This window comes from Dioscorea cayenensis, unplaced genomic scaffold (assembly GCF_009730915.1).
Source record: "Dioscorea cayenensis subsp. rotundata cultivar TDr96_F1 unplaced genomic scaffold, TDr96_F1_v2_PseudoChromosome.rev07_lg8_w22 25.fasta BLBR01001193.1, whole genome shotgun sequence".
NCBI lineage: Eukaryota > Viridiplantae > Streptophyta > Magnoliopsida > Dioscoreales > Dioscoreaceae > Dioscorea > Dioscorea cayenensis.
In genome coordinates this window covers 177,458-193,237 of record NW_024087584.1, presented here as the reverse complement: position 1 = coordinate 193,237, position 15,780 = coordinate 177,458, and the positions used below count along the sequence as shown (strand labels likewise).

General features: G+C 33.3%; 2 protein-coding genes across 2 annotated transcripts; one reads left to right on the top strand and one right to left on the bottom strand.

The window, feature by feature from the left end:
• Window positions 1-9,527: 9,527 nt before the first annotated feature.
• On the top strand, window positions 9,528-11,532 carry LOC120255764 (cytochrome P450 89A2-like). Its single transcript, XM_039263528.1, has 2 exons — window positions 9,528-10,948; window positions 11,237-11,532. The coding sequence occupies exons 1-2, from the start codon at window positions 9,651-9,653 to the stop codon at window positions 11,499-11,501; spliced, it is 1,563 nt and encodes a 520-aa protein (XP_039119462.1). The 5' UTR covers window positions 9,528-9,650; the 3' UTR covers window positions 11,502-11,532.
• A 3,253-nt stretch (window positions 11,533-14,785) lies between these two features.
• Window positions 14,786-15,598, bottom strand: LOC120255772. Its single transcript, XM_039263536.1, has one exon. It carries the CDS (start codon window positions 15,540-15,542, stop codon window positions 15,015-15,017), a length of 528 nt encoding a protein of 175 aa, XP_039119470.1. The 5' UTR covers window positions 15,543-15,598; the 3' UTR covers window positions 14,786-15,014.
• Window positions 15,599-15,780: the final 182 nt, after the last annotated feature.

The window sequence follows — 15,780 nt, the reverse complement described above, 5'->3', positions numbered from 1 at the left end:
ATTGTGGTTTATTTTTTTAAAGAAGGAAAATATTTAAGAATTTTGCATTTCTCATCCCACTTGGGTACTTTAAAAAAAACAAAAAACAAAAAATCTCTCATGTAGTAGTTTTCCAAAATGTTTCACGCTTACACAGAATTTGGTTCATGATTGTGCATATATTGGTACTGTTAGTGTAAATACACACAATTGGAATCATTTGACTACCATAATAAGGTGGCAACAAGATGTTATGGTGCATGATGTGACAACTTGAAGGCTTGGAGATATTTTAAGAAGGTTTGATTTTGGTGAGCAACCAATAACTAAGTGGAGATAAAGCTATATTTGACCAATTGAAGATTAAGAAGAAGATCCCATCTATATTTAGCAAGATTGGAAGAACAGCTCTTTGAGGCCAAGTTTAGATTGAAACTTAAATAAGCTATTTGAAGATACAAGTCATAAAAGGAAGTAGAAGATCTAAGTAACCAAGTGAAGACAATGCTAAATGAAGAACAAAGCTTTTACGGGCAAAACTATATGAAGACACAACTATACATGTAGAAGGCTGAAGGTAAGATTACAAAGGCAAAACTTGGATGAATGGAAGATCAAGTTTAGTAATTAAGAAATTGTGAAGGCCAAACTTGATGACTTGGAGATCAAGTTTGGTAGAAAATGTGAAATATCATTTGAAGATTGTTGAAGATTATCTTTGATATGAAGATGACCTGCCATGTGGGGTGCAATTCTTGAGAGGGTAATGCTAATAGGACGTGAGGAGACTGGCAAGTTGAGATCAGGAGGATTTGACTGCATCGATTCAGATTGACACAACTAAGAGAGTTGGAGGTGTCATAAGGTCACGTTACAATAGAAGTCAAACTCATTCAAGGTCAACAGTCGGGCCACGTTATAAGATTAGTTACAACATGAGTTGCAACGGCTAAATTTAAAAAGTGTCCAAGTTAGTAACCGTGGAAATTCTAAAAGAGAAAAGTACCATCTTTGAGATATGGAGACATCTATATAAGAAATTATGCTTTGAAAATTTAGGATGAGCTGCCATAAAGAAACTCAAGTGTGTGGGTGAGAGAGTGGGTATTGGCAATCTAAAAAAGGTAAGACGAGTGTGAGAGTTGTACTCATATTTGTTCTTCAATTTTAGTTGATTTTTATCTCCGAGCTTGACTCTTAGATGTATACAACTGTTGTGCCGAACTGAACTACCAATTCACATGTTTCCTTTTTATTGTTGTGTGCTATTAATGGTTGTGTCTTGACTGTATGTATGAGATTTGATTGAATTCTAATCCACAACACTCTGGCGAAATTAATGGGTACCATGATGTGAAGATTCTTTTCCATGTTTACTATAATAGTATAATTGTATCTTATTATGGATGGATTTTGCAGAGTATTAGCATATTTCATGATTTGTTATCTATAACTAGGCAAAGTCCCAATCTTAGCAGTGAAGTTTTTAAAATTTTGAGTGAGGTTTTGTGGCAGTACTGTATATAAAGAAAATATATAATTAAACAACTCCTACAATGAAAACTGTTGTATATATTGGATTTCAAAGATCTTATGGACATTTATTGTACAAATAAATAAGTGAAATTAATTTTTTTCAATTAATAATATCATAAATAATATAAACAAAAACTTAAATATAATAATAAAATTAAAATTTCTTCGTTGCAATACTCTAAAAGCATATTATACAGAGGTTTTGTTTGTGGTAATATCGAATATGAAAAACAATATAACTAAATAACTCCTGCAATGCAAATTGTTGTATTTCTTGGATTTCAAATTACGATTTTATAGACATTTATTGCACAAATAAATAAGTGTAATGAAATTTTTTTCAATTATTAATATCATAAGTAATATGAACAAAAATTTAAATGTAATAAAAAAAATTAAATTTATTTTTTGAAACATTATGTGAGTAGATTATACATCTATTTTAATAGTATATATAGATTTTCTTTTTCTAAATTGGTTATTTGTAATTTTTTTTTTAAAGTTTATGAAAGGTGGAGGAGTGGACGTAACTAGAAACACAAAAAAAAGTAAATGATGTCATTTGGAATAAGGAGAAGAATATATCTAGGACTTGGACTTCGACTTCCCATGCTATATTTTGAATATTTTATGGTTAATTTAATTAAAGAGTTTGAGTTAAAAGTTATAGTTGGAAAAAAATAAATAAATCTAGATAAAAAAAAAAAGAATTTCCTATTGTTATGAAAAATATTTTTATACTAGAGTTATTCCTAGGAGAATGTAGTGTTTATTTTGAATAGGATTGGGTTGCATCGATTACTTTAGTTGTTTATGTATTTATCTTGAGTGTGACTTATATCCAACTCTCCGTAATTAAATATAATTTAAAATATAGTTAATAATATGAGAACCGGAGTGGAGGTAGATTTTGTCATGTTATTGAGCTGGAGGAATATGATTAGAGGATAGATTTGTAAACCCAAAAAAAAATGATGTAATATTGCTAATACTCAGTCAAATATAGTATCTATAATACATCAAATTGAAATTTCACTGGAGTATGACTGTAATTATAGGTTGCAAAGGTATATGTAAACCCATATTACATATTAATTAAAAAACATAAGCGAAAAACTAATAGTATAATCAATATGTCAGAGTAAAACTATACAAATCAAGTACTAAGATTTTTTAGGAATAATTGTAGCGTGCAAAGAATTTTCAATAACTAATGAACTCAGACTTTTTAAATATAGAATTCACTTTTTCAATGATGATAACCTTGAAGAAAAAAAAATATTCACTTTTATATGTGGAAGTGATAAATAATACCTCAGAAATTTTTTTGAATATTTTAAAAATATGAAAATAAGACAAACATTGAGTAAGAGAAATAACATATATATATATATATATACATGGAAATGGAAGTGATAATATATGTTAATAAGTTCATGGGAGTCGGTGCACTTTTGTATTTATTTGTCCTTATAACTTTTTTTTTTTAAATGATAAGCCACAAGTGTCTTTTTTTTTATAATATAAACAATATCGAACAGTATTAGAGACTGGATGTACAGTATAAAAATAATATAAGAATCCCGGTTGATCAATATATGAACAGTATAGAAAACAATACTTCCGGAAGAGGGATGGCGAAAAGTTGGAAGCTACATCCAGTTTGAATAAAATACAAACCAATTAGGTATAATTTTGATGCTAATAATACATAAGTGCTATCTATATAAGGTTTTGAATGACATGAGTGAAGAAAAAAATCAGAAATATAACTAAAATTTTAGCAAAATGGAAAGTGCAAAGGATTTTCTGAGAAGAGTCAGAAGAAACTTTCGGTACCTGAGATGTTGGATGGCGAAAAGCAATGAGTTGGTGATGTTAATTTAACTGCTGATTTGGTATAATGCTTTTGAAGCTGAGGAATGTAATCCAAATAATTAGTATGAACTTATTATGGTTTTCACAAGTAAACATTCAAACTGCTTGTACTACACAACCATTATATATATATATATATATAGGGAAAACATCATCTAGGGACATCCCTAGATTTCAAATCTAGGGATGTTTTTAAATCTAAGCCGTTGGATCATCATCCGATGGTTGATTGATTATATAAACACTGTACACCTTTTTACTGTTCATGATAACTGTACAACATTGTAGAACGCGGTTTCTACTGTTCATAATGATAAGAGCCGTCAAATTTTCATCCGATGGCTACTATGGACAAATCTAGGGACGTCCCTAGATGATGGGTTCTTATATATATATATATATATATATAGATATATACACAGATTTAATGAGTGAAAAACATTCTTGTTCTTTCTCATTATCATTAGTAAAAATAAAAATTGAGAAATATGTTTTAGTACCTGAATTTATGGAATATTCAAACTTAAAATTCATTAAATTTATTTCCTTTTATTGGTTAATAGCTCTTCTGAATTTGTTAAGAATAAGAAAAGTTTCTTTTTTATTATCATCAAAAACAATAAGTGCCGTCTCATTATGAGGTTGTTAAGTGAATATAAAAAAATAATAATAATTTTTTTAAATAATTAAAGAAAAATAAAATATAACTACTATCACTATTTTTATAAAAAGCTAATGTTCGAATAAGCTGATGAGTTGACAAATTTTAAATTTATACGGAATCATTTTTTATGAAAAAATACTTATAATGTTATGATCATAATTTCTCAAAAAAAAAAAAAAAATTTGTTTAGTGAGTTAAATTTTTTCTTTTTTTTAAGTTAGCAATTGAAAGAGATATATAGTTAAAATTTACTAAGAAACAATATATTTTGTTTTAGGAAAGAAAAATAAACCCAGATGTTGCCATTTAGTGCAATTTTCATTTTTTTTTCTCTTTTCTAATTTTCTTTTTCTAAAATGATGGTATTGTATTAAAAAAAAAATGCCAATATCGATAGCAAAGGCTCTTGGCCCATTATTTCCATGAAACCGGAGCTTGATGTCAATTCATTAAATTCAATGAGCTCGCTGATAATGAAAGGGACATGGGAGAAAAGAGATAGGTGGAAGATAAAAATACAACTTAAAAATAATTATTTTTTAAAATTAAATTATCAAGAATTTTTGGGTATTTAATTTTCTTTTTTCTTTTTTTTTACGCCAAAACTATTCACAAGGCTATTTTCCAATCCGTGAGGATTAGGGTTGAGTGGATGGTAGGGGCAGATCAGGCCGGTCATGAAACTAGTTAACTAATTTTTTTTATTTTTTATTTTTAATAATGATTAATGATTGTGTAAGGCAGCGAGGTTTGAGTCGTTTGACTGGATTTAAAGTGAAATGTTTCTTAAAGTATTATATATATATATATATATATTTGGGTTATTTATAAATCATAGCTTTGTTAAAAAAACGTTTAAAACTGATTTTTCTTAATTTATTAAAACCTATATAAATAAAAATGTTGAGATTGACGTCCATGTGGCACCTATTATGGCATAACTATAACTTTGCACCAATAGATGCCCACAATAAACATGACAGCTCTTTAATTGTGCATTTGTAGAAAAAGAAAAGAAATACCAAAAAATGTTTAAAAGAAATTTTCGGACATGACATATCTAATTTTAGTTTATTTATTTATTTTATTATTAATAAAATAATATAGAAAAAAAAATTTACGTAACTAATAACAAATAGTTGACACTAATATCTAATTATTATTATTTATATAAAAATAATTATTAATAGAATTATTACATAAACAATATTAATTAAATCGTCAATTATGATGATGTCATTTATAGTTGGAGAAGGAATATATCCTAGACTTGAACTTAATGCATTGTATTTAAAATATTTTGTGACTAATCTAATTAAAGAGTTTGATTGAAAAGAGGAAGATAATGAAAAAAATAGATATTTATAAAAACAAATATTATTATTGTTATAAAAAATATTTTTTATGCTTGAATCATTCCTCCTAGGATGTAGTATTTATCATTTTTTTTATCTTGAATAGATTTACTTTGCATTGGTTATGTTTGTCTTTTATTGGTATTCAACTCTTGATGACTAAATACAATTTAAAATATAGTTAATTATGAATATGAGTGGTGCCTTTGTTAAAAAAAAAAAGGGTATGAATAGAGAGTAGATTTTTCTTAAGCTACCCGTCTATTTTTCCTCATTCGCATCACTTTCAATCCCTTCAGAAAATTAAATAACTTTGAAATTGATGGAAAGTGATAAAGAAAAGAAGTCATTATGGCTTAATTCTATATGTATATATTTTTCAAAAAATTTGCACTTCTCGTTTGAATTGGTCACTTCAATTCATTCTCATGCCTTTCCATCATTAATTATTAAGATGTGCATTTGTTTCAAAATTAAAAATCAATCTGATTTTTTTTTTTTTGGGTTTAATCATCGAAATTGTTCTGCGGTGTTGTGATTATTTATTAAGAGAACTCGTTGTTTTCAATAAAAAAAACATTCCACCTGACATGAGACCAATGCAAGATTCATCGTTCATACCCTATAAATAAAAAAAAATGATGTTGAAATAACATTGCTAATGGCTAATGCTAACTGTAATTGTAGGTCTTTGCAAGGGTACATATATGCAAACACGTTTTTTTAATTACTTTTTAATCTCCAGAGTGCTTGTTTTTACGTTTCAGCTTTATGTTTTTGTTTTTATTCTCTCTTTTATAATATTTCAAATTATTGCTTTCATAGTTTAGTAAACTCCGCTCCTAGTGGATGATGTACTCTTTATATTTATATTTATATGTTTTTATTTTTAATTAAAAATAATAATTTATTTTTAAAAAACATAAATTAAGTTTTAAATTTTTCTATGCATAATTTTAGCACGTTAAAAAAAAGTTCTTCATAACCATAGCAAACTCAAGTTTTTTAGTTATAAGATTTAATTCTTCTCCTTCAATAGTTTTCTATTTGAAATTTTTTTTATCAAATTAATCACAAAATACTCCAAATATAAAAAAAAAAAAAAATTAGTTCAAATCTGGGGCATATCCTCTTCCCACAAGGATGGATGAAGATGTTGCTCTCAACATAGTGGAAGCCATTGGAAATATAAAAGAGAGAACAAATATAAAGAGAGGGAAATCGTAAGAGTAAAAGAAATGAAATTAAAATAATACACCATCTCCATTATTTGTAAAATTAATCACTTGCTTATTATTTAGGTTGATGCAATCAAAACTTGGTAAAATCTCTCCTTGAGAAATCTATTCTTACAATCAAACAAAACCTGGTCTTTTCAGGACCGAGAATTCTGAACCTCTCTTCCTCCATCAACTCCAGCAAGCGAGCCAGTTAAGCCCCCTACCGATGGCGCAACTGTTATACCCAGTGTTTATTGTAGATTACTATAGCCCATTTCTATAGATTTTCAGCCCGTTACTGTAGCAGCCTGATCCTGTAGCAAACCGGTTCTGTAGCGACTTGTTCCTGTAGAAGCCTGGTTTGATAGAGGCCTGGTACTGTAGCAGCCCGAAAATTTTCCCTTAAAACATTTCTTCTTCTTCTTTTCTTCTTCTCTTCTTCTTTCCTTGTCTTGGCCGAACCTTCCCATTTTCTTATTTTTTTCCGGCGAAGTTTTCCGGCGAACCAAGCATCCTATCTCTTCCTCCTTCACCATTGAGCTTGGTAAGCATAGATTTATGGTTTTATACCGTATTTATTCTTGTATTTTCCTTGTTTTAGTTTTTTTTCAAAACCTAGAATTTCTCCATGGATTTGCATGTTTATAGGTTTAAATTGAAGCCATTGAATTGTTGATCTTGTGTGAGAATGTTGTAGAAGAAAATTTGTGATTTAGAGTTGTAAATTGGGAGAAAACCATAGTATAGGGCTCGGTTTTACTGTAGCAATTCCGAGGTTACTGTAGCACCGGGAATATTTAGTTGTTTCTTTGATTTCTTTGGATTAGATTGAAGCTAAAACCCCTAGAAACTCATTGGGAACCTTTAAACCTAGTTTTGAGCCAACCCTAGGATCGAATTAGGGTTGTTTGTTAGAAAACTTAGGGTTTTTCTTGTTTGTTTTGTTTTTGTTAAATTTTGTTGTATTTTGTTATGCTTTGGCAAGGAGAAGAAGTCTTGGATCGAAGCAAAGGCTTAGCCGAGGAGTAGCTTGCGAGGAAGATAAATTGCCGATCCTGTGAGTGGAATTATTTAGCATAACTTTATTAGAAGAATGCCAATAGCTATATATATATATATATATATGCATTTCATGTTTTAAGTAAGTTTTATTGATTTATACTTGTTTGGTAATTTGGTGAATGATAATTATTGTTGAGGCAAATCTTGGATGTCTCTTTTTGGCTTTTTGTTTTGTTATCGTGGAAATTGTGATTGATATATGTATCCATGAGTTTGTGAAATCTTTATTTTTGTTTTGAAACTTGAGTTTTTGTTATGGAAATCTTTGATTTGGTGAAATCCTAGGCTTGAAGCAAATTTTGGATTGTTGAAAGGAAAAAGGATTTCCATGTTGTTGCTTGTGTTGGGACTTGCAAATTATTTTTGTGTTAAAAGTTTGGGCTTTGCTTATGTGTTTATCTTGTCCTCGTGCAAATGGCGAGGTATTCTTGATTTATGATCATGGATGGATATTGTACTCGAGTGGAGTTGTATTTTTATTGTGGTGATTGTTTTGGTGATATCCTCATCTGCGAGTAGGGCGGTCTTCACGGCCGACCCTATTGAGGTGGCGTGTCGACCGGCTGATTACTACGAGGGCGGTTCGGTGGGAGTGTAGAGCCCCGACCTGGATATTCATCGGGTAGCCGAGTCACCAACCGGTGAGCTCGATGGGTCAACGTCAAGGGCATGAGTACCTTGGCGGCTCTGAACCCTAGCCATGGCCACAGCGAAGGTTTAGAGAGTTTTCTAGAACCATGTTATGTTGGGTGAGTGTTGGGTATTGTGTTTATTTATTTCAAACCCATGATATTTTTGTTGTTTTTACTTGTATTTAAAAACCATGCTTTTATTATTTTTTTGTGTTGTAAACCCTAGTTGGGGTAAAAAAAGTTTTCTTGGTATTATTATGTTTTTAATTCTCTTGAAGGCTTCTATTATATGTAATAATGTTTCTAAACTTGTATTACTTTGGTAAAGCATTTATTTTGATGATTCATTGTCATTATTATTATTTTTTTGCTGTTGGTGTATTTTTTTCTGCTAAAGTTGTGCTAACCTCCCCTCACTGAGTAACTTGAGTTACTCATCCCTCTTTCTTCGTCCCAGACTGTTGCAGGTAGTAGGTGTGACCGTGTGGCAGCGTACTGGGCATTTACTACTATTCTATCATCTGTTGTATTTTCTTCAGTTCATGTATGTTATTATTGTCATGGAACATGTTATAAGACCTATGGATCCACTAGTGTGTAGAAAACTTTGTTGCATGGTTTAGTATTTAAATACTCTTAAACTTCTGTGTATTACCATTTCCTACTGTTGTTAGGGTTGTTTCCCTGTGTATTTTGTGAACCTCTATATTTCCTGTATCCTATTGTTGTTGTTGTTACTGTCGTTGTGTAACATTGTTTTTTTTCTGTTCTATATCTGCGATATGTATATTGTTGAATTCCAGGTGTGTTGATTAGCCTTGCGGCATCCTGAGGGTTGAGTGGCGGGGTATCCCTCCTCGGGATTGCTGCGGCGATTGTCGCGTCCCGTGGGCCCGCGGGTCGGGGCGTGACAGCAACAGTAATTTGATCTTTTCGCCTTCTAATCATTCTTTTTTTGGATGATGCCTTCTTCACTCACTTATTTTTGTTTGCCTTAACACTTCTGGTGTCAGACACTTTGTTTCCTTTTCTATTTTGTTGTTGTCTCTCTTTTGCATTTGGTTCCTGGCCTCGTTGGTGATGAATGTTTGGTTCATCCAATTTTTTAATAATAATAATAATAATAATAATAATAATAATAAGCTGGTTAAAAAAAGATTCAGATTTTTTGGGTACGGGGCAATTGCAAGGATCCAATTGTTCATTTGTGAGGGACCGTCAAAGTCCTTTTCGCGTTTATTTTATATTCTTCCCTCCATCTAAAGATATAGATAGAGCCACAGAGTGGCAGGAAAACAAACCCAACACCAAAACTCTTACGATCATGATGCTAAATTGGCTCCTCATCTCCACCACCACTCTCTTCATCATCATCATCATCATCATCTCCACCATCTTCATCTTCAAAACCCTCAACAATGGTGGCCTCCCTCCTGGCCCAACAGCCATCCCCATCATCGGCAACCTTCACTGGCTCTGGTCATCACCCCCGACCATTGAGCCACTCCTCCGAGACCTTCATGCGCGTCTCGGCCCCATCGTCACGCTCCGCATCGGATCCACTTGCGCCATCTTCATCTCCGACCGTCACCTCGCCCATGACGCTCTCATCACCCACGGCGCCGTCTTCGCCGACCGTCCCCCCGCCCTACCCGCCACCCGCGTCTTCAACAGCAACCAACACAACATCAGCTCCGCCTCCTACGGCCCTCTCTGGCGTCTCCTCCGCCGCAACCTCATCTCCGAAATCCTCCACCCTTCTCGAGTCAAGCTCTTCTCTAATGGCCGGCAGTGGGTTCTCAACATCCTCATCTCCAAGATCCGCGCCAGCGCTGAGGCTAACAACGGCGTCGTCCTTGATTTCAAACAAAATCTCCAGTTCTCCATGTTCTGCTTGCTTGTCCTCATGTGCTTCGGCGAGAAACTCGACGAGAACGCCATTAGAGACATCGAAACAGTGGAGAGGAACTGGCTTCTGTATTTCAACAAGCTCACTGTCTTCGCTTTCGTCCCCAGAATCTCCAAGCTCATCTTCCGAAAGAGATGGAACACGGCCATGGATCTCCGCCAGAAACAAAAGGACATAATCATACCATTGATCAGAACTCGAGAGAAGCACAAAGAGAAGCAGAACAAACAAGGCTGGGGTGATGATGAAAAGGAGAGGTTCGTCTACTCCTATCTTGATTCTCTTCTAGACATCAAGATCCCTGAAGACGGAGACCGGAAGCTCACTGACGATGAGCTGGTGACCCTCTGTTCGGAATTCCTCACTGGTGGCATCGACACCACCGTGACAGCTCTGGAATGGATCATGGCTAATCTGGTGAAGCAGCCGGAGATACAAGCCAAACTGTTTGATGAAATACAAGGAGTTGTTGGGAGTGAAGCAGAGGAAGTGAAGGAAGAGGAGCTTCATAAAATGCCTTATCTTAAGGCAGTGGTTCTTGAAGGGCTGAGAAGGCACCCGCCCGGCCACTTCGTGCTGCCGCACACGGTCACAGAGGACGTGATGCTCAATGGATACGTGATCCCAAAGGGTGCTTCCGTGAACTTCATGGTAGCAGAGATGGGGAGAGATGAGAAGGTGTGGGAGAATCCCATGGAGTTCAGGCCTGAAAGGTTTGTATATATGCATTCTATATATATGGAAATCTTGTTTAATATAATATGTGTAGATATATATATTTATATGCATTTTATTATTGTACATTTGCACCTTAACTAGTTCTATTTTAGAGTAGGTGAACATTTATTTAGTATGTTTAATATACATCTAGTATAATTATATCTTAACAATGAGTTTTTTTTCTTTTCCTTTTTTAGAATATAATAGTTTTTTTATAGCATTAACATATTTCATGATTTTTTTAATTATAATATTATTTTTATTTTTTTTTTATTTTAAAGGTTCATGGAAGGTGGTGAAGGAGAAGGAGTGGATATTACTGGAAATAAAGAAATCAAAATGATGCCTTTTGGAGCTGGGAGAAGAATATGCGCAGGAGTTGGACTTGCCATGCTGCATTTGGAATATTTTTTAGCTAATTTAATTAAAGAATTCGAGTGGAAAGCCATAAATGGAGAAGATATAGATGTCAATCAAGAAATACTAGAATTTACCACTGTTATAAAAACTACTCTACGCGCTAGAATTATCCGCAGAAGAATTTAAGATTGTTTTGAATATATTGGCTTCTCATCAATCAGTATTTATGTGTATGAATTTGTGTTTGAGTGTGACTTGATATTCAACTCTTGATAATTAAATCAATTTATATCTTAGTTAATTATATATACATATATGAGGATCGTTCATAATGCAAGTGTACAATTAGAGGATGAAGATAGAAGAGCCGTTAGATTATTATTTTTGCTACTTAAAAACTTTGCTTCATTGTTTTGTGTGGAAGAATCACTCTAAAAAACTTTAAAAATCTGATTTTGATTTATTATTATTTTTTCTTTATGGAACAAAATGACAAAGAAAAATCTATATAGTAAATACTAAACAGTGCGGATTAACGATTTTTTATTGTTGAATAACTTCCAATTCTTTTAAAAAATTAACTCAGATTGAAATAAGAATTTAATGGAAACTACTTTGATAGTTGTGTGCATGTGGAGTGTCACTTAACATTGAAGTGTTGATAATTAAATGCAATTTAAAGCATAATTAATTATAAATATGAGAGTCTCATTGGTGGTGTACCATTAGAGGATAGAGACAAACGAGACAAGTAGATTTTTCTCGCTTAACTATTTTGCACCATTCATTTGCCCATCGCAAAAATCAAATCATTTCAAAATTGTGGCTTAAATTTTTGTAGAAAGAAAATATCCATAAATTTTGCATTTTTGGCTCTATTTGGGCACTTCAAGTTTACCCTCAAGCCCTTCCATCACTAGTTCTCAAGATTTATATTTTTTTAAAATTAAAAATATTTTTTTTTAATCATTCATCTTCCATGAGACAAATTCAAGCTTTATGCGGCATCAACCAAAACAATGATGGAACGTTGCTAATGCTCAGTGAAAACATAGTATTTATGTATATCAATTTAAAATTTAATTTGTTTATATATATATATATGTAAACCCACATGTTATTGTAACGAAATAAATACATATCAAAGAGTAGCAGGACCATTATGAAAAATTCCACTAGTCAAAATTTACAAACTAAATTCTAAATTTTTTTAGGAATAATTCAATTGTGTACAAAATTCGTGATAAACATAGTGATGATAATTTACTATGTGTCTGAGATGATATATTTTTGATCATAACCTGATAATGATAAATCCTCCTTATCATACAACCCGGGCAAAATAGAGAATATGATTTTTCCACAAAAATTTCAGTATTTGCAATAGTAAAAATAAGAAACATCATTTATAAATATTGGTAGAATATTGGCATATGATAAAAAGTGAAAGAGAGAGGTTTTGGTACACCATTGGATGTTAATCTAACTGTCTCGGCATGTTGTAAATTCAAAACTATGTATGTTTTTTTAGAAGACGTGTGTTGGAGAATTGAGAAAATGGAGGCAAAGTGAAGTGTGGGCTTCTGTTGAGAAGACTGAATAATAGTTGAAGCACTTTTGGTTATTTAGTTTGTTATTGTCTGTATGTATGCTGTTTGGAATGGTTCACTTTGAATCATTACTGTATTTCCTTTGTTGTATTAGCATGTGACTGGCATTCACTATCATGTATCTTTATATTTTCAGTGTTTGAATGAATGAGTGTGTGAATTTTTGGAAGAGGAGCGGGGCGAACCCACTAGAGACTCCAGGAACGTGCACAAGTCTCGGTGGAACAAGTGAGAATGGGGCCGCACTCACGTAGGCGCTGGAACCACTCGTACATAATCACTATTCACAACTCCCAGAAATGTGCCCTCAACCGAGAATTGAACTCTCACCACTAGGTAAAAGCTCTATCGGCGACCCGAGTACCAATAGACCAGCAGATCGTTGGCAATGAGTGTGTGAACTATGAATGATCAATTGAGTGTTCTTCTCTTCATTTACTTGAGAGTGTTTATAGCATAGAGTGTAAGAGAGAGTCTCGCTGTTTTGATTGAAGAACCAGTTAGAATTTATATCAGCTAAGAGATCCTATCAGTGTGCTCTATTAAAATAACGAATATGGCTTATATTATTATTACACATGGACAACATCCTCAAGAACCATCGCCTTGAGATAAGGCATCCTTTGAAGCTCCTCCTCCTTCACCTCCTCTGCTTTGTATCTCCTTTTTCTTTTTCTTTTTTTATTATGCTGGTTTAGTTATGCACTTGTGCCACTACTCATTAGTCATGTTATCTCCATTTTCTTTCTTATACTTAATCTTCCACTGTCTATATTTATACATGAAGCATTCTATTCCAATAAATTGCAATGATCTCCACTTAATTACTTCTTGTTACTACACTCTGTTTTTTCTGCAGTATATTTTCTCTGTTTCAGCCGTTAAACAGGGTATACAGCAGCCCAGTTGAGAAGGTGTAAAAGAAGCCACTCCACCAAGCTCTAGGTCATGCCAGTGCAACCAGTCATGAAGTCCATGCAGAGACTCACCATCTTGTCCTCACTTATCTTTCTGTTTCCTTCTTCTACGAGCTTGATGTCTAGAAGTGAGTCAATACAAGAGTTTTAAACAATGCTCTCCGCTCATTAGTGGTAATCAATGGTATCATCATGCTCCTTAGCTTCTCACATGGATCAATGGCGGTTCTCCATCACTTTCTTGAAATGTAGTTGCAGGCTTGCAGCTAAGAGATGGGAGAAAGGCTATTGTTGATGAGAAGGATGATGTCTAGAGCCAGTGAGGATGATTGGTGGGCTTGATGGAAGGTGACTGCTATTGTTGGTTGTTTTGAAGAAGATGAAGATGGAGATGAAGAAGGTGGACTGGTGGTGAAGAGAAAGGTGATGATCATTGTTGGGAATAGGCATGAAAACTTAGGAAATAATTATATGAGACTTTAATGTTGAGATGGAGATGTCAATACGGTTGTTATCTTTAGCTTTTCTATGGTGGAGTGTTACTGTATCTGTACTGTTTGTTGTAAAGATTGAAGCATTTTGTATCACTCTCATTTAACCAATATGAAGGTTTCATTAGGATCTGATATGAATTTCTGGGGAATTTAAGCAAAGAATTAATGCAAATCTGTGCGTGATTCCATCCATAATTTCAATTTAATTTAAATTTTGTTTTTGTATTCATGAATCAAAGAATATATGGATATAAAGAGAAAACCTCCACATTCCCAAACTAACACACAACACAAATCTCTCCAAACAAATCTTCATAATAATTAACTGTTTGTATGTTTAACTTGCAAATATTAAAATGGAACTAATTACTTGGCCATTTTTCGTTACATTATTCGATGAACTTAATATCAATGTTCATCATCTTCCATCTCTACTGAACTAAATAATATCAACATAAAACACAAGTGTCAAGTACTAAAATTTTTATTTATTTAACATGGTAGACAAAATCAAACAGTACTCTAAGATACATATCTATCTTCTTCCCATAATCCAAACCATACTTAAAAGCATTAAACCTAAACAAAGAGTACCACACTGACACACCCAAAGGCTTTTCAGAAGTAAAGTTCCTCACCTTCACTTGATCAACAGCAGCACTATATTTCTCTGCACATTTATATGTTGTTGGAAGAGACAAGCATCACTGGAGTGAAAGTCAGCTCATCATACAACTTTATGAACTCATCCAACACCTCCAAAACCAAACCAGACTTGCCTTTCTTCACTAGCATCTTCACCAGAACCACTAGTTGTTTAGCAAAGTCTCCACTCTTTAAAGCTATCTTCATGCTCTTAGTATCATGGAGAACGTGCATGAGCTTATGAACGTCGTTGTAGACTGCATGTATAGAGTTTTGGCACCGAGAGGCATCAAGGAGGGCGGCGGCGTAGCCTGTTGAAGCTTTGTGGTGTTGTTTAGAGGTGAAGGAGATGGGAGGTGGAGAGAAGGAGGAGGAGACGAGAAGAGAAGGTGGTTTTAAGGTTTGGATGGAGGATGGAGGAGGAGGAGGAGGTTTGGTGGATTTGTGAGAGCGTGAACGGTAGAGATAAGGGTTGGGTTTGAGGAGAAGAGGTGGAGGGTTGGAAGGGATGAAGGAGGAGGTTGTTCTTAGAGTTGAGATGGAGGTGGGTATTGCATCCATTGATGAAGGAGAGAAGGGAGAAGAAGAACACCAATGGATGATATAGGTGTGGTTGTGGAATGGAAGGAAGTGAAATTATTAAATTAATATTGACCACAAGAAATGGGATCATGGAAAAGGATATGTATGTATGTGTGTTATAGCCATAGGTTGGAGTTCCTTGGAAGCATTCTAAGGAATAAGTTTCTCTTATTTATTAGATAATTAATGTTATTATATAGAATTATGTTTTGAGTTT